Source organism: Tamandua tetradactyla, chromosome 2 (assembly GCF_023851605.1).
Source record: "Tamandua tetradactyla isolate mTamTet1 chromosome 2, mTamTet1.pri, whole genome shotgun sequence".
NCBI classification, from domain to species: domain Eukaryota; kingdom Metazoa; phylum Chordata; class Mammalia; order Pilosa; family Myrmecophagidae; genus Tamandua; species Tamandua tetradactyla.
In genome coordinates this window covers 143771719-143797408 of record NC_135328.1, presented here as the reverse complement: position 1 = coordinate 143797408, position 25690 = coordinate 143771719, and the positions used below count along the sequence as shown (strand labels likewise).

At 42.9% G+C, this 25690-nt stretch overlaps 1 protein-coding gene and 1 non-coding gene across 5 annotated transcripts in view; one reads left to right on the top strand and one right to left on the bottom strand.

Annotated features, from left to right (window-relative positions):
- Positions 1-419: 419 nt before the first annotated feature.
- The window catches only part of ESR1 (estrogen receptor 1), a 438840-nt gene continuing 413569 nt past the window's right edge, over positions 420-25690 (bottom strand). For 3 of the 4 annotated variants that reach the window (XM_077149284.1, XM_077149287.1, XM_077149285.1), the window contains 2 exons: positions 8914-9097; positions 420-4775 (listed from right to left, as the gene is read on the bottom strand). In XM_077149284.1, coding sequence (XP_077005399.1) covers positions 4541-4775; positions 8914-9097 — 419 coding nt within the window. In that variant the 3' untranslated portion in view covers positions 420-4540. Of the gene's footprint in view, positions 4776-8913; positions 9098-25690 lie in introns of those variants that run through there. The other variant, XM_077149288.1, reaches the window with a different exon arrangement.
- Positions 5442-5565, top strand: LOC143675373 (small nucleolar RNA SNORA38). Its single transcript, XR_013171599.1, has one exon. It is a non-coding gene; the product is annotated as a small nucleolar RNA SNORA38 (small nucleolar RNA).

Sequence of the window (25690 nt, the reverse complement as noted above, 5' to 3'; positions counted from 1 at the left end):
AAAAAGGAGAGGACCTCACCATGTGATGGCAAAGCCAAGGAACCCTATGGACCCCAGGGAGGAAATGAGCCAATTAATTGCCATTGTTTAAGCCCACCCACTGTGTGCTATTTGTCAGAGCAACTAGGAAACTAAGGCACTGATGTTCTGAAATATCAAGTAAATTGCTAATGATCATGAAACTAGTATTTGGTGGAGCCAAGAGTTGAGGCCAGGTTTGCCTGCCTCCCAGCCCACACACTTTCTACATACGTACGTAGTGGGAGAGGATTAGGAACTAAAATGGGAGGGGAGCCTGACATGCAGATCAATCATCAGGATGCATTGTGTTCTACAGATAAATTTAATTCCTTTACTTTTAGGACTTTGGGGTGAACCATTAGCAAAAAATGAAGCTCACAAAAAACAAACCAGCTGTCTTCAGTTTAATTCTTTATTTGAACATCAAATAGGTTGAGAAAATTGTTTACAGGTGCTTAAGCATCCCACCAGATTCTTTTTAAGGTGCAAAAGAGGTTTATAAGTGTGTTTCATTAAACAAAGCAAAGCTGCAACAAAATGGAATCACATCAGTAATAGTATGCAACAGCAAAAGGGCATGTTAATCCATCAAACACAATTTGCATTTGAGCCTTTTCCCATAAAACAAGAGCTTTACACTGAAGAAAATGTAGTGCACAAAAAGCATTGTTTATAAGCTGTGAGAGAACATAAACTGGCATAATGTCGTTTATTAATTCAAGTCTATATAACCAATGACCTCTCTGTGAAGGCAAAGGGGTCCGTGTCTCAGGCACCTGCTCATGGGACTGTAATTCTTTCCAGAGTGCACAGCTCTGTATAAACACACTGAAGATGGATTTGGAACATGGCAGCATTTACATATTTAAAAAGTTCAGGCACATTTGGATGCAAAAAAAAAAAAAAAAGAATAGAAATTTTTTTTCTTGAATCTCTTAAAGACAGTGCAAAATTGAAGTGCCATAATAGAGGCAGCAATTACTTAGAAAACAATTGTAAATGACTTATAAAGAGGCCACACTTGAATTCAAATGGCAAGGAAATGCAGTTAGAAACGGAGAGTCAACACATCAATGAAGAGATGGATATTTGGGACCACAGTTAAATTCATTTGCTCCAGTTGACTGTAAGTTTTCAGGGAGTTAACCTAGGAAGTGTGCAGTGAAATATGTCTTGCCTTCTCAAGGTTTGCATCCAAGAGAATCATGGTTGCCTTATAAGCTAGTAGGTTTCTATTTTCCTTTCCAAATAACTAGTTTCCCTACATGGTTTTGCAGTGAGTGTTAACCCGTGACTCCAGTCCCAGCAAATATTCACAGTATTCACAGTCCACCTGGGAGCTGGGAAGAATGACTAGGAAGGGATTTAGAATCAGATTCATGTAGGGATACCTTAAACCAATGGCCTAGATCAGTGACCATTTGTGTAAGGTTTCAATGCGAGAACACATGAGTGGGTCCCAAAGTAGATAATCAATAAATCCCTTATTTGTTCAGCCCCAAAAGGACCTGGTTAAACGTATTTACAAGGTTTCTAGGGAAATCTGATCAAAGGCTGCACTTCTTTAGGGGCTGGATTTCACCATCTGAAATTGGGTCTTCTCTTTGGAGGACCTAGTCTCTTTTGCAAAATCATTACGGCCAACCTGGAGCTAGCCATTGGTTGAAAGAGACACAGGTCAGTTGGCTGTTCCTTGGTCCTTCTTTGCTGATGCCATGCTTTATTCCCTAAGAAGCCGAGCTGCCATTTTAGAAATGGTTGTCTTATGGAACAAACTCTTTGTGGTTTTCAGGGCAAGAGGAGTTCTTCACCCTGCTGCAAATTCCAGGCACCAGTATCGATCTGCCTCAAAACACTTTCGATACTCTTATTACAATATTTCCCATTCTCCAACTCCCTGAACCCACTTTCCCAGTCTACCCAGCCCCCAAGTGGATCATATTTTTCAAACTTTTAATTGTGCCAGAATGGGATGAAAAGCACAAGCTGAAGTTCTCCAGCACTTGCCCTGCATCCAACAGCGACATCAGCTGCAAAGTGTCAGCTCTCCATTAGTGGCACTTCGAAGAAGAATATAAAGAGATTTCTAAAATTATTTGAAACTCCTGGGCTAACATCTCAGCCATCTAATGTTCTCTGCCCATTTCAAATGTAGTAGTATCTTAACATGAGTACAAACACATTAGGTGAACATTGTAAACCCCGCCCACACACTGTATTATTTGTTTGGATTTAGCTGGTATTACATCATCTATAGTTCTAGAGATTATTTTTTTTAATTTGTTTTTATTTTTTTAAAAGAAAATCTAAGTATAAACATTAAAAATAACCCACTGACCCATTAGCTACTGTCCAAAAATATTACTACTGATATTTTGGTAAAAGCAAAATTAGCTGCCCTGAATAATTTTTCCTTTTCAGGCATAATCTCTGCTACATAAGATTGTCTGTCATTCAATATCCAACAATAGGCATCTGGATTAGTGCTATTTTGTCTACTGTGGATATAAAAGTTTATATGAAATGTGATCTTCATTTAAATGAATAATCACCAGGCCTTAGACATCAGTAACCGCATACGTAACAAGGTAGCTTGAAAAGTATACAAAAAAATTTCAGTATTTTTGTTGGTTTTTCATGTTAACCCAGTCAAATTAAATCCAGAACAGAATTACTACATTCAATTGTCTGATAAACAAACAATGCATTTTCAAAAAAATATATATTATACTATATAAGGTGCTTCTCCAACAAAAACAACAACAAAAAAGAATTATGTTCTAAACATATTCTTGATGCAGATACATAAAACTGCCCCCGAATTCAGATGCACGTATATGAAAAGAAACAAAACTTTTTTTTGGCTCTCCCAGTTTCCCAGTTCTTTGGTGATCACTTACTGGGCAATCAGAAATTAATGAAATCCACTGTTTGAAACAATACACCGAGAGAAGCCCTAGCAGCTCAGCTGGGTTGTTGGGGAAAACATCAGCTCTCAAAAGGGGTTGAAATTATAGACAATGAGGTCACCCACTGGGGAAAACCAAACTTTCTTTTAGTTGAGAAAAGGAAAGAACCCATTTTTTGCTCCAAAGAAGTGAAGGCCCAGGGAGGCTGACCTGTGGCTGGGTATGCCCCTCTCTTTCAGCCTTGAGGTCAAAGGATTCCTGTGGCCCAGTTCTGGTCTCGTTCTCTTGTCTGATGGAATTTGATGGAATGAGCTAGGGGTGTGGGGTGGGGGTGGAGAGAGGTGACTTTCTTCACAAGAGCAAAGTCTGAATTGGGATAAGTTTTAACCAACTGAAGGTATGTATAGCCAGAGTACGCACGGGCTCCTATTCCTGCCTTAGCTCTGCCCCCAGAGCATACTGAGCTGCCTACAGGAATGCAAGAGCTCCCAGTGTTGAAGGAGAGGCCACACTTCTCAGACCCACAGCCCCATCAGGGCAGGGTTGACCTGCCGCCCTCTCTTGCTTGTTCTCTCATATCTGCACTAACCACACCCACTGATTGTGGTGTGGTTAGCCCAACGCCCCAGGGCTAAAAGTGTTCCCAGGGTATCTGCTCATTTATGTTGCCCTTGGTCATAGACTGGGCACTCTCTGTGGCTAATTCGCCTGCTGTATCATTTAGGGATGAGAAAATCCAAGTAGACAAAGAGAGACCATACCTGAAGAGGCCCTGAGGCCAACTTTACTCAAGTCCAGGGCTTTCTTTAGACACAAAACCCAAAGACCTGAGTTCATCCCTCATCTATGGAGACTGGTCTACATGCAGGGGACTTAACTAGGATGTAGTTGGTATTTTCTCTCATGCCATGGGAAGCCAGAATTACCCACCACCTGTGGTGCTCTATAAAGCCAATGGTAGAACTTTCAGCAAGCCTGAAGGTTCAGAGGATTGGGCTGATGCAGTCTTGACAAGGGGGCCTTACATCCCTGTGTGCATCTCATATTCCTATAGGGGAACTGAATGGACAGTCACTGAATTTTCTGTGGCAGTCATGCGACAGAGCAAAAGCTTTAAGGTATTACTCTGACACGATGATATATTACCATAGGAATACAAGAAGATGCCCTCATGAACCTTTGACCTAGCTTTCTCCAAGTCAACAATTAAAGGAGTCAACTTTGGATTCTTTCCAGTGGCTTATTCTTAGAGCTTTTAAGAAGTGCTTAATAGAGGTGAGATGTCTACCTTTCCAGGCCTTAGTTTCAAACAAGTACTTGCACAGTCGCCTGAGCTCTGCAAAGGGCCACAGGAATCCTTATGCTTAGTAATGTGGCAAAGGGGCAAAGAGAGCTGGTCCAAAGAAGTTAGCCCTGGAATTTGGCTGTTCCTGAAAGAAGGCATGCCACGAAGAACTGAGTGAGCAAATGAACGGCCACTTGTGTCAGAAAGCCGCTGGCTGTGGGTGCATGCTGGAGTGTGAGTAGGGGTCAGAATTCTGCTAGGGTGATGCATGAAGTGGGGGGAAGGCTGCAGGGATTCTCAGAACCTTAGGGGCACCTGGGAGCTCTCAGATTGTGCTGGGGAAACTCGCTGCTTCCCCGGTAATGTAATACGTTTGCAAGGAATGTGCTGATGTAGAGCTGGTGGTGGCCAGCTGGCTCTGATTTGTCTCCTCTGCTGAGGCGCCCCCACGGTTAGTTGGGGCATGGAGGCGGTGGGCATCCAGCATCTCCAGCAGCAGGTCATAGAGGGGCACCACATTCTTGCACTTCATGCTGTACAGGTGTTCCATGCCTTTGTTACTGTGGGTTGGAAGACAAAGAAATGACCACTTTAGACCCAACCAAGTGCCGGGATGGCTGACACTCCAGAAAGGGTAAGTGGAGAAAGTGCCCAAGACACTTTCTTAGCAATCTTTCCTCCTGTTTTGATGGCTGCCACGGAAGGATGAGAAGCTTTCCAAGACCCCGTTGCCCCTATGCTTTCATTCTCCACCTCAAATAGGGATAGCCATACTCTCAGAAACACACTTCCTCCAGCCAGGAGATTTCCTTTTCCTTTGCTGCCCCAGAAAAGATCCTATTTCCTTCTGTCACCATTATGCATAAAAAGGGAACAGATATGAGTTATGCAGCCAAGTAGGAAGGAGTTTTTAATTGTATTCTTTGTGTTTCTTCCTATTTCACTCGGAAGAAAATCTACCTTCTTTCCAGGCTCTACCAGATTCAAGTGGTCTGACTCCTACTGCTCAGACCTCATCCTTCCTCTCTCCATCAAGCCACTCTCTCTGCTCTCTGGCCACACTGGGTTTTGTGCTGGTGTTCCTTGAAGAAATTACCCAAGTTGCCCAAAGTCCTAGAGCTTGTTAGTGGCATAGCTGAGATTTAAACAGACTCACCAGTCTCAGAACCTATCCTCTTGATATCATTAAGGTTTCCAAGTTTTCACCATTAAAATTGATGAAATAGCCCTTCTACAGAGGTGTGTCTGCATCTCCCCATCCTTGAACACATAAGAATTGGAGGCAAAGAGATGTAGACTTGGAGAAGCCAGGTTAATCCCTGCAGGCTCAAGATCATCTTTCCCACATTAAAACAAAAAGAAAGAAAAGAAAACAGAAAAAAAAAAAAAAGAAGAAGTGATCCTCCTCCTAGAGTCAGGGCATGTGCACTTGCTCCTGTTCCCAGATGTCAAAAGCCACCTCCTCGGAAAGGCCTTTCCACTGCCCCCATGACAGCAGACTCAGCACCTTCATTCAAATATCACTCTATTTTCTTTGCATTTATCACAACCCGTAAATCTTCTAGGTATTTATTTATGTTCATTCCCTCACCCCCACAAAGACACACATGTGCCAAAACACACAGTGTAACCTCCCTAAGGACCAGAAATCCATCCATCCTGCTCTCTAGAATAGGCCTTAGAATAGTGTCCAGAACTTAGGAAATGCCCAGAAAGTATGTGATAAATGTGTGTAGGTATTTGTGAGCAGAAGCATCTTTCCTTTCCTACTCTCCTGCTCCATCCTTTTCCACTGGCTTCAATGCTGCTCCATCCTCACCATGCTACCAGGAACTTAGTAAAAAAGAATGCATTTCTAGCTTGGAAATTCCTTTAAAAGAAATATGAATCATAGGTAGGCAGGCCCAAGAGAATATTGTAGATAATATTTATGTTTTAGTAAGGTAAAAGTCAGCACAAGTTGGAAAATTGCCATTAAAACTCAGTACTGAAGCCTTCAGGCCCTCCAACGCAGCCACTGAAATCATTTTTAAGTGAATTTGTTTTTTTGTTTTTAATTTAAAATGCCCTTAAAGTTAAATGTCCTCTGAGTCTGCCACAATCTAATGAATCACATTTACAGTCAAATGAAACCTAGTGCTAAATTCTCTGAGTAACAACGTACAGCTGGGACCAAGCTTAACAAAACAAGAGTTCTGTGAATTAGACAGGCTATAATGAGGCACCAAAATATTACTTTGCATGTGTATTTGCATGTATGCATGCTTGTGTATATGTATGAGTGAGAGAGCACTCAGAACTTTCGATAGAATAGCAAAGTTTCTCCAGCTTTTCACACAATCCCAGCAGAATCTCTGCTGAACCCTCTCTTCACCTCTGCCCTCGGCCACAAGTCACCAGTAAAATTAGCAAGGGCTGTATGTTTGGTGCAGATATACCTGATGTTAACTGATTATCCATGACAAGCAGTTCATGGATCCAAAAATTCATCCATTCCTATCAACAACTAAAAGCATCACTGAAATTCCTCACACAGAGCAAAAGCTAAGACGTTTTCTCCCAGGGTAAGGTCATTCACAGAGCCAGGAAATTTGGCAAAGGATGTGGTATTTGGACCCTTACCTGGTTTCCATCTCTATGACAGTCACCAAAAGAAACAGATGGGAAGGAACTGGAAATGTGTACTATACACCTCCTGTACCTGCCCGATTCTGGGGGCATCCTTGGGAACAGACATGGCAATCACTTTCTCCCAAACTTTACAAAAGTGAAAGCCATGACTTTGGAAGTTCAAATTCATCAAATTCATTGAACAGACAAAAACCTCAGGAGTCATTACTGGTCCAGCCATTCACTAAGTACTGATACTGTGAATGCTTACTTACATGTAGTGTTTCATAGGTGGTTCTGGGAGGATACAAAGAAAAAGGTAATGCCTATTTTCTCAAGAAGTAAACAGCTTTGCACGGTTGTCTCCAGAAAGAGACTTTGATGGCACAATCTTCTTGTCAGTTGAATTACAGAGTCTCAAGGAATAAAGGCCCAGTAAAAATGGTCTATTCCAACCCTCTCCAGCCCCCACCCCCCAGCCCCCCTGGCCCTTCCTCACAGCCATTCCGGTCCTGTTGTAAACCCAAGTTGATGTAGACGTCATCACCTATAGGCACCTGTCTCTCAACCGTAATTGCTTTGCCGCATTATTGAGGCCTTTCTGGAGCCTGCAATAAAGAATCCACCACTCTGCTCACTCTTCGTCGCACGACCTGAGTTCTCATGGGAATGGCGTCCACTGAGCCCCTACAACCAAAACTGCACAACCAGTTAGACTAAAACTGTGACCCCTTTCCCTGTTCGGCAGAGAAAAGCTCTGCTTCCTCTGTTGAAGTCCTTCCTTGACTCCCCTAGAGAACACATAGTGAGGACTTTTGTCACATACTAGGTGGTGATGGGTACACGGAGTAGGCAGCACAGATGGCAGTGATAACCCTGCAGTTTACAGGCCAACGGGCAGACAGATAATAAAACAGGCAATCACCAATGGAGAAGAACAGGCTGTAAATCCATAGGGGTTCAAGAGATGCTCCCTGTGTGGAGTGACATCAAAGCCATGACATTATTTCTCGGGAACATCTGCCACCCCTGCCACACACCCATGATCCTTGGCCTTGAGCTTCACCACGCGACTTGCTTGGCCAATGAAATAATAGTGCACGTGACTAAACCAGAGGATTACAATGCAATTGCTCAAATGGGTTTGCACTCTTGTGAACCCATCATCGCTGGAAAAAGAACGTGGCCCAGCCCACCTGCTGGGCACAAGGAGGATAAAAGACACATGGAAGGAGGTAACTAGACACTGAGCAGGCTTGCAGCATGCAGAGGAACTTCCCAGCTGTGCCAGTCTCCATCAGCTGGTCCCAGGGATGTGCGAGAGCCCAGCTCAGGTGAGCAGAGCCGGGTAGCCAGTCTGCAGTCTGAAGTACAGCGTCCCGAGGGGACACATCGAGCAGTTTATTATGACTAGACATCGGATGATGAGGAAGTCCTAGAAATCTCAGTAGGGGCTAGATCCTAAGGCATAGGATGAACAAAATAAAAGGATTTATACTTTTATCTAAAAGCCACGGGAAGTCGTTTGAGGGTTTTAAACAAGGGACCATCAAATTTGGATATGGTTTCCAAATGACTACTCAGGTCACACCGTAGAGAATGGATTAGACAGGATGGAAGCCGAAGGTGGCTGGTATTGAAACCCAGGGAGAAAGGATGGTGGCTTGGATGAGGGTGACAACAGTGGGGGTGACAGAAGGTGTTTGAGACAGTGGGGTGGTTCACATTGACTCTTCATGGGGCAATTGGCTGGGAATGTCTCCTTCAGGATTTCCATGGGCAGGTGGGGAGAGGTCTACGCAGGAGTGGCCGAGTGTGTGGCCTGCGCCTTTAGAGGGCACTGTGCTCACACTCTCCCCTGCTTGGCACAACTTGGACAGCCAGGCACGGCCTCCCTCTCCGCTTGCCCCTCATCACACCTCTCCCACCCCAGGAAGACCTTTACGTGCTTCAGACCGAGTGTACACCCCACTGCCTCTGTGCAGCCTTCTCAGTCTCTCCCCACAGACCTTCCAGGGCCGGCCATATGGATGTTTGGATGACAGCCCACTTCCTGTCCATCCTGTGGGAACCCTAAGGGGGCCTCACCTCATGTGCCTGATGTGGGAGAGGATGAGGAGGAGCTGGGCCAGGCGCCGGTGCTGCTGCTGCAGGGTGAGGCCGGCTTTGGCCATTAGGTGGATCAAGGTGTCTGTGATCTTGTCCAGGATTCGGTGGATGTGGTCCTTCTCCTCCAGAGACTTCAGGGTGCTGGACAGAAAGGTGTACACTCCTGAGTGTGGAGGGAGAGACAGTGAGGTCTGGCAGAACTTGGAGCTCATGGGGGGAAGTAATGAGCCAGCGCCCTCCCCATCCCACACAACATTAGGAAGGGTCAGGGCCCCTTGACAACCAAAAAGGCAGGGCCCCTTCCAAAACTCCTAATGCGGGGAGCACGGTGGGGAGCACGGCAGATTTCTGGGATGTTTAGTCAAGATTCCCCCTGGAAGGGGCCACAGCCTTGGAATCGATCCGATCACATGAGCCGCCCCTTCTCCAACAGCAATGTGCCAACACGAACTATCCCGTTTGACAGATGATGACCCCCAACCCTGCAAGCCTGTTCCTTTTTCACATCAAGAAACAAGGAGATTCATGAACTTGCCAGGATAACTACAACAGCAAGTAACAGGACTGATAAGGAACCAGATGTGTTGACTTCAGGTCTGGTTATTATAATGGAGACTCTCCAGGAGATACTGTCAACTTCTTGTTGAGACTGCCAAGGAGGGTGGTGAGGGATTTGCTAAGTGACTGGAAGGTCATTCTCCAGGTAGGATTTAATTGGCTTTTACATTTCAGGTCAGGTTTGGAGCCTGAGGAACTCTTCAGCCCCAGCTCGAAGGTTCATGATAAGGGCAGGTCTAGGAAACCATGGGGACTGCACTTTTTCGCTGCTGGACATTCTCTCTCTTGCTCCCCACTGGAGACCAGAACCAAAGCCTAGACAATCATTGGCAGGACTGGCCCTGAGCTGGCCAACCAGTCTTTTTCTGGGGATGTCTATGGAGGTTGTGAGAGAGAAGTTCTTTCCTCTAGGGTTGCTGAACAGGGGGGATGTAAATACGCGGTTCTCAACTGACACCTTCCAGCACATGCAGCTCCTGGTGGCAGAGAGGAGCCAAGAGGCAAGGAGCAGAAGTAAGTTATATGTGTGTGTGTGTGGGGGGGGGGGGGGGCGGGGACTGAGAGGGAGGAAAATGAGGGTGCGGAGGGGGAGAGAAAGGGAGTGAGAAAGAGAAGAAGGAGAGAGGCAGAAGGAGAGAAAAGGAGAGCGGGGAGAAAGAATAAGGGAAAGAAGAAGAGAGATGGAGAAGGTGTGAGAAGGAAAAAGAGAGGAAGAGAGAGACAGAAAATAGAGGAGGAAAGAGAAAAGAGGAGGCGTAGGAAAGACAGGGGAAGGGAGAAGAGGGAGAAAGAGAAAGACACAGGGAAGAGGTAGGGGCATGGAGAGAGGGAGAAGGGGGTGAGGAGGAAGTGAGAGGAAGAGGGAGGTCTGGCAGCACAAAATACCCTGGTTCCAGTCTCCAAGAGGTCCTGGTGGCACTTATATATTTTTACTTGACCTCTGAGCTTGCATGGAGCCCTTCCTGACACATGATCCAGTTAATTCTCTTTTTGCGTATAGTGTGAGCTGGGTTTCCACCACTTGCAATGGAAAGACTCCCAGCTATTAGAATAACTTGTGAGTTCCACCCAAGGACCACAGGAAGGCAAGTGATAAAAAGGTGAGAAGTATCTAGAGCAAGAGGCAGACAGAATGGATCAGTTGTCTCTTGGTACCACAGGATGGATTTTTTTTATCAAGTGAACACTGCAGAAATAAGCTCCATCCTGTCTAATCCCTTTGCCGCAGAGTGAGCAGATGACACCATGGTTTTCTCCAGACTTCTGTGTATTTAGCAACGTTTGTCTGGTCTTGCCTCTGTTCAGCCCACTGAATGTTGTATTTCTTCTCGCCTTCATCCATCTTTAGGAGTGTCTTCAAGTTTAGCCATGCTCCACTTTGTGCTTGTCTGTGGCAAACAAGTTACCACTCATACACCACAGCCTGGAGGCTGGGAATGGGGCAACTATCCACAGAGAGGAATCCATAGTAAACAGAGTTGTCATTGCCCAGATGGAAAATGGCTGAGGTTTAAAATTAACAGAGAGAACACAACAGCAAAGTCAGAATGGTCAGGATCTTGGTTTATAGGCAATTGAATAGTGTAGCTTTTGGTACCCAAAGGTCCTTCTGTCCAACGCAAATCAAGCACGAAATGAGTAAGACCCAGGCAGGCAGTGGGATAAGAAAGAAAGCACGGGATGGATTCATTTAGGTCCCAGGTGGGCTGTAGATAAAGAAAGAAGGTATTGGTCAGAAAAACGGGAGCTGTCCAGGAGCCGTGGGACTGGCCTGGAGGTAGCAGTGGCAGGGGAGGTGTGTCCTGGTGGGCTGGCAGCTAATGGTGGTCTCTGTGAACTCTTCCCGGGGCCCTGACTCTCCCATCCTCCCTGGCATCACACACCTTCTATCCTCAGCTATCCCAGAGGCTTTGCATCTGGCTGGAGACCCAGGGAGCTGGCCCAGGCCACAGAGCTGAGTTACTCCAAATTGAATGCTGGGTTTTCTACCAATTTCCTTTTTTTGTTACCACCAGGGACGCTAGCCTTATTCATCCATGAATGTGTCTCTTGTTCAAGGGAAGCACAGAATCAAGGAGCAGACAGCTCTGATGTCCACGCCAGGGAAGGTGACACTTGCCCAGCACTTGCTGTCCTTCCTTATTTGCACAGTATCAAAGCACACAGTACAGGTGACTCAGAAACCTGGGGGACTGGCATTTTTCAACGCTCTTTTCAGAGGAGGTCAAAGACTGGGCGCGCAGACTCAGAGGCGAAGGGGGGAAGATTTTCCTTGGGTTGCTCATTCTCCATCCCCCAGCCCACCCCAAATTCATCCACACATGTGGACTCCTTCAGGCATGCGTTTATTAGGAACCTACGGCATGCATGCTTGAGGCTAGGGGATGGGGAATTCAAACCTGATTTGCTGTGAAGTGCAAATGTCTTGAGACCAGGGCTTGCCTGTGAAGAAAGAATCATCCTAACACTGATTCTCAGGATACCAACCACTCTCCAAACAAGCCTGTTTTTCTAGTCCTATTTTGGCTCCGATATAGCTTATCATCTCATCCTGGTCAGCAGATGCTTCCTAGCCACGCAAATATACTTAGAAATAAAATTGAGTCCTGCAGAAACGCCAATAATTGACAACAGCAGTCATCATCCTTTTTGGCAAAATGCGGTCCATCTTTGCTACTGTGCCCAAATGGGCTGATGGCGAAAAAATAACAGAAATCCAAATTCCCAGGATGCTTCAGGTGCTCTGGCAACCACTGTTAACGAGCAAGAGCAAAACAGGTCTGCCGGTTATTTCCAAATCCCAGGTGGTCTCTGCCACCCTGGTCGGCAGTGGTACCACTGTCCCCAGCGGCACAGAGCCAGAGGTCGCACACTGAGGGCCTTCAGAAATGGTCTCGCAACAAGGCAGGCTTTTGCAACTCTGGAGGCTGCTCCAAATCCCAAAGATGGAAAAAACCAATCTGGATGGCATTATTAGGTCTTGAAGCATTGTTGGCAAATCCGCGCTTCTACATATTGTGAATATTACAGCCAACGCTGAGATTTGGGAACCGTCTGCGGGGAGTCTGGCGGTGGAAAGGAATAGAGCAAGCGTACGCACACACACCCTTATGTAAGAGTCTCAATCCAATCTCTCTGGCTCTCTCACTCTCACCAACTCTTGACTCTGACCTCCCTCTCTGGGTGTCTGCATGGACACCATCTCTCATCTTCCTTCCCTTTCCTTCTCCATGTCACAGGTGGAATCCTCAGGACCTGTGCACTTGACCGAATGCAGAAGGACACAATGGCAGAAACTGGGGACACCCCAGTGTGTCCTGGCATGCCCTGGAGACCCACTGGGCCACACCTCACTGCCCAAGAGGGGTGAGCAATGCCGAGGGCTGTGGCTGATAGGAGCCTCAGGGACAAATTCTTCAGGCAAGGCCACATTTTTCTTTTCCAGAGGGAGGGATGTGACAGCAGACTTAGGAGAGCCTTCAGTCTATGGCAGCTTGACAAAAAATAAAAATAAATTAAAGGGGTGGTGCAAGATTAGCTCAGTGGTAGCGTTTTCGCCTGCCATGGGTTCAGTTCCCAGCCCATGCACTTCCCAAAAAACAAACAAATAAGCAAAGCAAAGAAAGAAAAGACCAATAAAAATTCAACAAAGGGTGCTGCAATAACAGGATACTCACATGGAAAAAGAAAGAAATGTGACCCCCATCATACAGCATACAAATAAATAAAGAAGAGAAAAGAAAAGAAGAAGAAAAATGACTCAAAGGGAAAAAGAATGAAGAAAACCCCTCACATCTACAGCTGTTAAGTGGTCTGGGCCAGAAAGCTGCCATTCGTCTTGGTTAAGGAGGATCTTCCAGGGCGTGTAGAGGACCCGCTATTGCCCGATATCAATCAGCAGACCAGGCTTTCGGGTCTTCTGCTGAGCATTGCTTCCACAACCAAAGAGCAGAATTGCTCAGAGGCGCCTTCCCAGCTGATGGTCAGACGAGCACCCCGCTGGTTTATGCTTTGCGCTGGTGACTGCTATTCTCACTGGGGAGGCACTGACCCCTGTGGGGTGTTTGGAAAGTTCACTGGTTTTTGCTGGTGCTTAGTGGGACAGGCTGTGCTGGGCAGTCTACAATGTGCAGAAGTGACACACAATGAAGAGTTTTTCCATTCTCTCTCTTTCTTTTATTTCTGAAACTTCTTATTTTTAAATAATTTCAAATTTACAGGACTCTTGCAAAAATAACACAAAACCCATACAGAAAATGCCAACGTACCTGTCCTCCTCAATGCCCAGATACACCAGTTTTAACATGTTGCTAAATTTTCTGTCTCATTTTATCTATTTTCTAAAACATTTGGAGTAGGTTGTATACATCATGACCCTTGGACACAAAATCTTTCCATGTACATTTCCTAAGCAAGGATATTCATTTATATAACCAGCCTAAGTACAACTACCAAGTTTAAGAACTTTAAAATTCATATAAAGCTTTCAGTCTGTATTTCAATTTTTTCTATTTGTACTAATAATGTCCTTTTGTGCTTTTTTTCCTCCATTATTAGATCCAGTTCAGGATCAGGTATTGCATTTAACGGACATTGTCTCTTCAGTTGATCTCATTTTTTTAAAAATGGTAGAAACATATATACGACATAATCACTAGGTCTCCTGAATGTACCACTTAACTAGTAAAAAATTTTAGAGATAGGTTTTGAAAACTTCTACAGGGATGCACATAGAAAGTCCAGTATATAAGTTGCTTATAGAGAGGGAGGCTTAAAGGGAATGCTTTTTCCCAAAGTGATTAAATAGATTAGTCACTTTATGCTGTCTATCAATTCAGTGTATTGTATAGGCTTTCCAACTATGAGTTTGGTACAGTCGTCCCGGTACCACAATATATGTAGAGAGGAGATGCAAGACTCTTTTAAACAAAACATGAATCAACTCTTATAAACTAGGAGACATTAATAGAATACTATGTATGTCATTGTCTCCTATATGTTTTTGAACGATTTTTGATGCATAATAAGAAATCTAATTTATGAAGAGTCCATGATATGATTTCCGGGTCCCTCTTGTCCTTCTGTCTCACACTGACATCGTCACACACATGCTAATAGTCTCTTATAAGTATTATGGTTTTGTTTTCAATCCATCATCTTTTCCCCATTGCTTATCCAAAGGATGTGATCACCAAGGACTTTTTAAGTTCTAGAAACTGAATATTTGTCCAGAATGCCATGGAATATTAAGATATATTTTCCTATATACCTATACACTTTGGCACTTCCTCACCTTATGTCATTACAAAGGGAATTTTGTCAATATACCTATTATAAAGTCCAGCTCATTTGCAAAATTATCCTACTTCCTCATATTTCAGTCACATATTACTAAATCAATTTTGTTCATTTCTTCCCTCTTAGCATATATAAATAAGTTTTGGTTAGTTTTTAGTTTTCTTCTTCTACTTCTGCTTTTTCATATGCCTTTACTTCTTATGCAGAATGGCTTCCAGTCATGATCTTATATCCAAACATTCATTATAAGTACAGGAAAGCATCACTATTTTACTACAGCTGCTCAGGTTCCATCTGAACCTACTGGATTAGAATCTGAAGGTGAAGTCCTGATATCTGTGTTTTAAAAACATGTCTCCATTCATCAGCCAATGCACAGCCAGGATTAAGTATCACCTGAATACCTTGTATATTCAAGGCTGATAGTGTGGCCATGAAAATGTAAAAACTTGAAAACATGGACTCTAGGTTTGTATTATGAAAAGTGTCTTATCATGACACTAAAATGACTTTAAGGGAACATCAACTTCATGCATTTTTCTTGCCACTAAGTGTTCCACCTTGCTTTTCCCCTTCTGGCTGGGCTGAATAGTATGGAGATACCCTCAGGATGACCTGGGAAACATTCACTTAAGATGGCAGAGCCTTTATGAGCCTCAGTTCCTGAATGGCCTCATGGAAGAGAGCTGAGACATTAACCTGTCACATATTGAACAGGTATGTGTTTGAGCCATTGCACACTTTGAAGCTTGCTTGGTAGAGCAGCTATCCTACTCTAATATAAGACGATAAGTATTTTATGACTTACTGACTGAAAAACTAAATGAATACACTTGTATAAAGAAGGATTAAGTCTGAGAGGTGTTTTGTATACTTTCTTTTTGTTACCTTTTTCACATTTATAAGGCCTCAGTTTGCAGTTTACTTAGAAATTAATTCTCTTCTGTAATGCCACTGTTGCCATAGTTTGCTATAGAACCTATGATCAAGATTCTGGAACTGTCTCGATATGTGTTGTGTGATAAGGGTCAAGACAAGGTCATCTGAATTGTTATAATGTAATGCCACAGCTCCCAATAGTACTAAGGACTTCAAACAGATTGCTCCGTGTCATGAAGGAACTAACTTCTCATTCTGCGAACCGAACCAAGAGTGTTGTTTTCAGAAATATTTCTTGATAGATGGGAAACTTCCAGACTTCTCCTGAGGTGGGACTGTTTGGCCTGAAAGATGAAGAACCTGTCCATAATCCAATCTTTGAGCAGATGTTTCCCCACACATTAGTGTTTGCAAGATCGCACGCCTGCTTACATCCTCCTGTAAGTGGCCTCAGAGCTGGAATGAGGACAGCGAAGAGGAGTGTACTTGCCTGAACCCAAGATGGGAGCATGGTGGCCCTGCTCGCTTGGCATCACTATATACCCACAGATGACTATGGAACCACGTAGTCCTGATTCAGTGACATTAGTCAGTGTGGCATACATTTTTTTGTGTGAAATCCATCTGATGTTCTAGAAGGCAAATACTTGGTTTGTCAATAAATTCAAGCTGACTCAGAGGACAGATCTCTTAGTGATGATTGCAGATGGTGAAACTGATCAACTCATTCCATTTTCTTGAGAAAAAAGTCTTAAAATATGCACTTTTATTCTTTTAGAATTTCCATGGTAGCCACTGAAATTTCTAAAAATCCCAGTTTGTAATTTCCGTATTTCCATAGTAAGTAGTATCCTTGCCTTAAGCCTCCTAGGACAAAATCATTCTGAGTCTATATTTTGGTTGGGAGCCTTATTTTTGTTAGCTGTATCTATAATACATGATGAAATACAATTATATTTACATATACATTTGCAATGTATTTGTTTATATATAATTGAGAAATGCCAGGTTCTGAATATCCAGTTCTTCAAAGAGTGAATTATTACACTTCTGAGGTCAGGAGGGAGACATTCTGAAGGACCCCCAGTGGAAAATGAGCAATCCCTCCATCACAGAAGGAGTTCACTCATGACATTCTATGCAGAACTACCACCTAGGTAGCCTGGTCTCAGGGGGGCTTGACAATTTCATCTTCCCCAGAAAAGGAAGGTCAAAATACTTCAAATGAATTTCTTTTGACTGGACCCCACCTTCTCTTGCTTGGCTTCTCAGAGATATTGGAGCAACCACCCTGAGCAGGAAGCACCTCTCACACATTGCGGCTGATTAGATTTTCCAAAGTTGACCACAATCCCCATCCCACATGCTTTTCTACAGAGCAATCCTGACACTCCTGTTGTCTGGACATGGGATCTATGTCCCCTCCCTTTGAATATGGGTGGAACTATGACTTGCTTGTAAACAACAGGATAGGCTGGAAGTGATGCTGTGTGATTTCTAAGAGTATGTACCTCATAAAGGGCATTGCAGCCTCAGCCACACGAAGCCCTAGGAGCCTTTGGAACACTTGATCACTTTACAAGGCATCCAGACACCATGCTAGAAGGAGGTCCAGGCTATGTGGAAAGGCCACATAGAGATATTCCCGTTGACAGCTCCATCTGACAGCCAGGCCAACAACCGGCATCAATGGACAGACATGTGAATAAATACTTCTCTGGATGATTCCTGCCCTCAACTATCAAATCACTCCTACTTGATAAATCTCCCCAGCTGAGGCCTCAAATGCCGTGGAGCAAAGACAAGCCATTCTTATGTGCTCTATTCAAATTCATGGCTGATAAAACCCAAACCATCTTTACACTATTAAGTTTTGGGTTACTTTACTACAAAGCAGCAGTAACCAGAACCCACCTGGACATCTACATCAGAGACTTGGGGAGGAAAAGTGATCCAGAAAAGTAAATGGGACATTGGACTCCTGAACTGGTATATCATGAGGTGTAATTGCATTTAAATACTTCCTGCATCACCTTATGAATTCTATTGCCTACCAAAGCTTGACCCAGTCTTTGACCTTGACCCCCTTTCTGTGCAGTGGTAAGGGACTTGAGCTCACCCTATCAGGTAATGTACAGTTAACACTTTTCAAGGAGGATTTTTACTGTCACTCCTGCCCAGCAGATTACTGGAACATATGGATCTTTCCTTAACTGGCAATCCTGCATTCTAGTTTCTCACCAGAAAATAAAGCACTTTAAATTCTCAGTTCTACAATCCTTACCAAATCCTGTATGTGAGAAATAGACTTTGTATAGAGTTGCCTGAAGAGGAGTCTTTCTGTTGAACAATGGGTCTATTTTACTTTAGTTTATTTTTACTAAAAGCATGTGAATGTGGGAGCTGACTCCCAGGGATGAGCCTGGCCCTGGCACCGTGGGATCAACAATGTCATCCTGATCAAAAGGGGAAAAAGAACTGTACCAAATAAGATGTCAGTGGCTGAGTTAGAGTCAAGAGGCTACTGTGGAGGTTGCTCTTATGCTAGCTTCAGTTAGATACTGGTACCTATCATAACTTGTCAAACCCCAACCAAAACCATTCTTGCCAATTCTAAAGAACACCTAGGGCATTATATAAGATTCTACAAAGGTTTCAAGCACTAGGGTAACTTTCCAGAAACCTACAACCTCCAGATGGGTCCGTGGGCCAGATAAGTTCTGAAATGCCGAGCGGCCAGCCTCTCCAGAACATAGGCTACTTCCATCCTCCTATCCCATATTATCAACAGCCCCTTCCAACTGAAAAAGAAAGAATGAGCACAGCCCAAATACCCCTAAAGAATGGGAGAAAGAACAAAGTTGATGGTGGAGTATTACAGAGAAGATTGGATTTAACAAGTGAGTACGATTGCTGAATCATTATGCTGTTATTTCTGTAGTAGTATCTTAGAGCAGCTAGAAATAAAAACTTAACATTGTGGAATTGCAACTCTGTTCTACAACTAATTGTTGCAATGTGCTTTGAAATGTATTGCTGTTTTGTACATGTTAATTTTCACCAACAAAAAAGTCAGTTGTGACGATAAATTCACAGCTATATAACGATATTGTGACCATCGATTGTACAGTTTGGATGATTACATGGTATGTGAATATATAATATGTATCAATTTAAAAAGTCCCCATGTCAACCACTCCCAATCATATGATGAGGCATTAATCACATTAGGAGAAAACGCCTAAAAGGACATTATTGGAATAACTGAAAATATTAGAATATGGTTTGTATGCTTTATATCCATGTTAATTTCCTGAACTTGATAGCTATACTTGAGGTGGCTACATAAGTGAAAAACCTTATTCTTAGGAAATGTACACAGAAGTGCTAAATGTTAGTGGAGTATGATGCATGCAACCTACACTCAAAGTTTTAGAGAACAGAGACAGACACATAGATAGACCACATAACAAATGTGGGAAAACGTTAATAGTTGGTAAATTTTGATATCTGGGTAGGGGAAATATTGAAGCTCTTTGTATTGATTTTTATATCATTTTTGCAACTTTGCTATAATGTTGAAATTATTGCAAAATAAAAACTTTTTTAAAACTCAAAAAAAAAAAAAAAAAAGCCAGTGAATCCCAAAATGGAATGTGTTTTCTTCTTTGCTTTGGCTAACCAAAGGAAACATGGAGCCAAATCTGTGGCCCACTCCTAGGAACTGCACAGATGTACCTCTGTGTGCTAATCTGACTTGCGGATTTATTATTTTCTTCACATTATTTTCCCGTCATAATGATTTTGTCGACTACTGATGTACCCCTTTGCACTGCATGGCTTTTGATAAACCATTTCAAATTCTCTGTGGAATAAGTGGCATATAAATAAAATAAAGAAAAAGATCCCCAAAGCAATGAACACTGTCAGTGTAAACATGAATGTTTAATAAACATCATTAAACATGCATCTGACTTAGCCTCTAACCCAGAAAAAAGGACACACAACCTAGCAATATATAATTGGCCAAAATGCACCTGGTCATATCATCCTGAATTGAACAGACTGCTAAATACTTGCAAATGTTCATCCTAACAGCTAATAAATGAGTGTCACTCCCTCTTGGTTCTGATTTGTATGCTTATTTTCAGCCCCAGAATGCTTCACATATATTTTCTTCCCTTTTTCCTAGGTACAGAATTGAAATGGCTGATAGTTTTCTCTGGTTATTTTGAAAAAGATAACTAGTGTCAAAATTACTATAAGTGGGAGTGTAGATGGATCCCATTCTTCAAATGTATCTTCTCTGTCATTACAAGTGAGCACTACAGCCGATGAAAACTACTGAAAAAGTGTCACAGGACAGTATGTGACAGGTTGACCTAATTTCTCCTCAAGGAGAAAACGTCTATATTAAAGTGCAAAAAAAAAGAGGAACAGAATTCTATGATTATGGATTTGGAAGGGGTCTGCAGTTCATGAAGTACAGTGGTGTTCGCTACTGAATTATGTCATCCAGAAAGACCTTCAAGTCCTAAGCCCACAGGAAACAGGATCTTTGAAAATGATATTAATTAAAATGAAGCCAAACTAGATTAGGGTTAAGGGCTCTTCTAAGAAGCTCTTTTTCTACAAAGGGGAGAGCTGGACACAAGCAGATAGAACAGCCCTGTGACACAGGCCGATCGTGAGTTAGGCCAAGGATTGCCCAGAAGCCACTGCCAGAACCATACAGGTTCAGAGAGCATGTGGCCCTACCTACACCTTGATTCCAGACTTCCGGCCCCCAGAATTTTGAGAAAATGAATTAATTGTTTTAAGCCACCCATTTTGTGGCACTTAGGTTATAGCATCCCTGGCAAACAAAGATGAGTGGTTTTCAAACCATTTTGACCATCACAATCCTTGACAAGAAAAAAGTAAAATATCACGCACAACCGTCTACTCTCAACTGAGTGACATCAAACTCCTCCAATGAAAGCAGGAGAAATGGGCACCTGGAGAGTATTTTCCTGGCCTCTCCATCCTTGCTGCATTCTTCCCATCCCCTGGCAATCTCAAAGCTTCTTCCAGAACCCTGAGCCTCTGCAGTAGGTGTTTAGAAACCAGCAACACAGTCAGATTACTGGAATCACCAGAAAGCAGAGGCTCAGAGAGGTTAAGGAACTGGGTTTAAGGGATGCTGTAGCTGGCAGGAACTTAAGGGGGCCAGCTGGGCTGGGCTGGATTGGCCCAAAGTCACACAGAACTGGCAGAGCTGGAATAGAACCCAAATATCACTCACTCCTGGCCCAGGGCTCAAAAGTTACCTGCCCCAGAATTTCCTAACATTGAGATTTGCAAGTAACTGCAAATGACAGTCAAAGGACTACTCTTTCCCACAGGTATTTGAGAAAACAAGTAATTTTCCTAGAATGCTTTAGGGGTGACTCAGCTTTTCAAAATAGGGTTCAGGATGACGTGGGGAGAGGGAGTGGAGGGAACAGAATATCTCCCAAGAATCTCTTTAATCAGGGATTTTCACCAAAATGTTACCAAATATAGGTGGTGAAATTCTGGTTACTAAGGAAATTATTTGTCATCGTGGCTTTTCTGTATTTTCCAAGTTCTGTTTCTTGAGCATACGTTATTTTCATAATCTGGAGGAAGAAAATGCTATTAAAGCACAACGCAAAGTCCCTTTCATTCTTATCATTTCACGAGCTTTGTCAATGCCTGGGCCGATGAGGGGAAAAATGTAAGTGGTGAATGAACATCCCAAAGAACAGGGAGCTTGCTGGATTAGTAACACTTAAATCTGCTTGCACATTTCCATCACACCTAAACTGTTCCCATTTCTGAAATATGCATGGTTTGTCATTTTGGCAGGAAATGGAGATAACGGATTTGTTATTAAAGCTCCTTGAGCAGTCTGTGTACCTGGAAAGACCTCTGATCAACAACCTAAGCAGGCCTCTCTAAGTGGACATGGCAAGTGACCACACTGCCTTCCCGCCGCCACCCCCACGTGGGAAATGACTCCCATGGGTGTAAATCTCCCTGGCAATGAGAGCCAGAAATCCCAGGATGAGCCAGAACTGGGCATCAAGGGATTGAGAAAACCAAATCTCAAAAGGAGGAAGAAAGAAATGAGATAAAATAAAGTTTCAGTGGCTGAGAGATTTCAAACAGCGTTGGGAGGTTAACCTAGAGGTTATTCTTATGCATTATAAAGATATCCCCTTTTCAGTTTATGGTGTATGGGGATGGCTAGAAGGAAGTACCTGAAACTGTAGAGCTGTGTTCCAGTAGCCTTGTTTCTCGAAGATGATTATGCAATTATATAGCTTTTACAATATCACTGTGTGATTGTGAAAACCTTGTGTCTGATGCTCCTTTTGTCTATGGTATGGGCAGATGAATAAAAAATATGGATAGAAAATAAACAAATAATAAGGGAACAAAGGTTAAAATAAATTAAGCAGATTGAAATACTAGTGGTCAATGAGAGGGAGGGGTAAGGGGTGAGGTAAGTATGAGTTTTGTCTTTTTTATTTCTTTTTCTGGAGTGATGCAAATGTTCAAAAAAATGATCATGATGACTACACAACTATGTGATGATATAGTGTGCCATTGATTGTACACCAAGTATGGAATGTTTGTACGTTAAGAATGTATGCTAAGTTTTAAAAAAAAAATAAAAAGTACTTGCCCTATTCCACCCCAATAAAAACAACGAAACATATATCAAAAAAATAATAATAACCTAGGCAACATATCCAAGAACAAAAGAGGATCAAACTTAAAGGCTAAGAACACATCATACTCTGAAGACTAGCAAGTCAGATGCTAAGTAGGTCCAGTGTGAATGGGGCTGAGTGTCTGGCTGCATTTGAATGCAAAGGTTTGCTAGATCAGGAGAAAAGGCAGATGTTTCATCTGTCAAGACAGAAATGACATTTCCCTTCTGGATTGTTGAGCATTACTGTTGTTGATGCCAATTTAAAAAAACAAATAGTTCCTGCTGGTCCTCTTTTTGGTGCCCTCTTGATAGTCACATTAGCTAGCCTGGGAGCTGACTGCCTTCTCCCTGCTGGACCTCAGAGCCCCAAAGGCCAAACCGCTGCTTGGACTATAGCTGGGAAGAACCCAGACCCAAGACCAAACTTGATCCTTGGCCTCCGTGGGACCAGATGGGGTGTTCTTGAACCAGCAGCAACATGATCTCCAGAGAAGGGCTAACTTGGGGCCACCTGCTAAGCCACTACTTCCCAGCTTACTACCAACTAGGAAAGGCCACGGTTGATTGCTCAAAGCCCAGGACCCTGAGTAAACTAAGTTACTGGAAGAGTTGGGTTGTTCTTCCCAATGTGAGATTTTAAAGAGAGATGCACTCAAAATTTTGGCTTTCCTTTTGCAAACATCAGTTTAAAAGATTAGTGGCAAAGGCAGAGAGTAAGACATAGCATACCAACCCTTTGTGCATGTTAAGCCAGCCTGAAAGCCTAACACCGCAAACATCTAAATATATAATAAAATAACCCAAAATTTCTTGGTAGAAGATAATTTGCTTCAAAAGGAGTACACGCAGGGTGCTTATAATATGGTGTTTATACTCTGACCTATGTGGACATTCCCACAACTAGGGCAGGGCTGGGCAGGAGGAGCGTGTCTGCTCTGATTCTCAAGCAGGCTGCACTCAACAGCTGTTTCCCTCACTGCACTAGAAAGTTCTATTCATGTGAGCCCTCTCAGACACTATTGGTAAAAGTGTACATTGATAAAGCTTTTTGGAGTGGTAGGTAAGATGCATCAAGAACCTTAAAAATGTTTTTTATCTTCTCAACCAGCAACTTCACCTCTGGAAACATATCCAAAGTAATAAACAAAATTGGACGAGAGTTGTTTAAAAGAATGCAAGCTGTTGCATTATTTATAACACTATAAAAAAAGAGATTAAATCATATTATAGCCTCAGAAATGACTATGCGGTCATTTAAAATCTTATTTTTAAAGAAAGCATGTGTGTAAAATCCTAATGAAAATATGTCAATATAAATACACACAAACACAGTACATACAGAAAAGAAAGCAACACCTAACCCAAACTGAAAATTCGGTCTGAATGGCCACTGTTCTGAGAATTGATTTGATTAGCAAAAACCTTACGAGGTGAGCATTATTATCATTTCCATTTGATGAACAAGGAACCCAAAAGACAGAAGGCCTGAGCAACTTGTCCAAAGTCAGACAAATAAGCAACAGCAGAAAGGAAATGTGAACTTGGTCCCAGAGTTCCTGTTGTCAAACCCTACACTCTACTGTGATGAGATGCATCAAGATGCCAAACAAGCTTAACTTCGGGTAGGTATATTTCAGGATAGCTTTTGTTTCCTTAATCCTATATTTTGTGCTTTAAAATTTTCTAAATTGAGCGGCCAACCACAACTCAGTGGCAGAGTTCTCACCTGCCATGCCGGAGACCCGGGTTTGACTGCCCATGTGAAAAAAAAAAATCTAAATTGAAACCACAACTTTATTTTGAAAAACACAGATTTCTTCTTGCATCTGTCTTTATCATCAATCTTGAGTAGGGTCTGCCTTACCAAATACACTACTATGACCATGTGCTGGTTTGAAAGGATTATGTGCCTTAGAAAAGCCATGTTTTAATCCTCGTCCAATCTTACGGGAACAACTGTTTCTTTTAATCCCTATTCAGCAATGTAGGTTGGAACCTTCTGATTAGATTATATTCATGAAGATGTTATGTGCCCAGTTGTGGGTATTAACCTTTTATTAGAGGAAGATGTGACTCCACCCATTCCAGGTGGGTATTGATTAGCTTACTGGAGTCCTTTAAAAGAGGAAGCATTTTGGAGAAAGCTTCTGAGCCATGACAGAGCCACAAGAGAGCCTTGAGAACCACAAGAGCCCACGCAGCCAGAAAACTTTAGAGAGGAAGAAAAAATGAAAGAAGCCTGGAGAGAAAGCTAGCAGACATCACCATGTTCACCATGTGCCTTTCCAGTTGAGAGAGAAACCTTGAATGTCATTGGCCTTCTTGAATCAAGGTATATTTCCCTGATGCCTTAGATTGGACATTTTCATAGTCTTGCTTTAATTTGCGGGCTTAGAACTGTAAACTAGCAACCTAATAAATTCCCTTTTAAAAGCCGCTCCATTTCTCGTATATTGCATTCTGGCAACTAGCAAACCGACCACTAGTGCTATGCCACAACTGCAATGACTACTCTTACCATGACCCTCACCACTACGGCCACAACTGCTGTGACCTCCATTGCTTTGACCACAACTGCAGTGACTGCTGACACTACGACCAATACTGCTATGACTACCATTTCTATGACCACTACTGTGTGACCACTACCCCTAGGGCCACTCTTGCTATTGCCATGATCACAAGGACAACTATCACTACGGTCCCTACAATTATGACCACTCTGACTGCTAGTGCTATGGATCGATTGCCGTGATCACCATGACCACTGTTGCTATAAACACTAATCCTGCAACCAGAACTGCTCTGATCACAGTTGCCATGACGCTGGCCACCTTGATGAGCTGTCCCTACATGCCCAGGGGATAGTCCACATGCCTTGATACATGGTAAACTACAATGGAGGAACTGCAATCATTCCCTATTTTACAGGGAACTAAAGCATATTGTTCTTTGTATCCCCAGTCCCTAGCATGAGACCCAGGAAGAAGTAACTCTTAAATAAATGGTTCTTTAACTAAATGATAGTTTACAATGCCATAGATATCACTCAGTTCAATGGAATATGGTTTGCTTTCCTATATACCAGTAGAAAAATAAAACCTAAAGAAAAGGTGAATAAAGTAACAAGGGGATAAACTAGATCAGGGATAACCTCAATATCAATAAATACAAAAATCACCCATGGTCTTTGGGGAGACGTGTGAAGGGGACTGAATCTGATATAAGGCTCACTGACACGATGGGAGGGGCAGGGGATCTCAGCGTGGAGATTTTGCCTTTTCTTCTTCCTTTCAACAC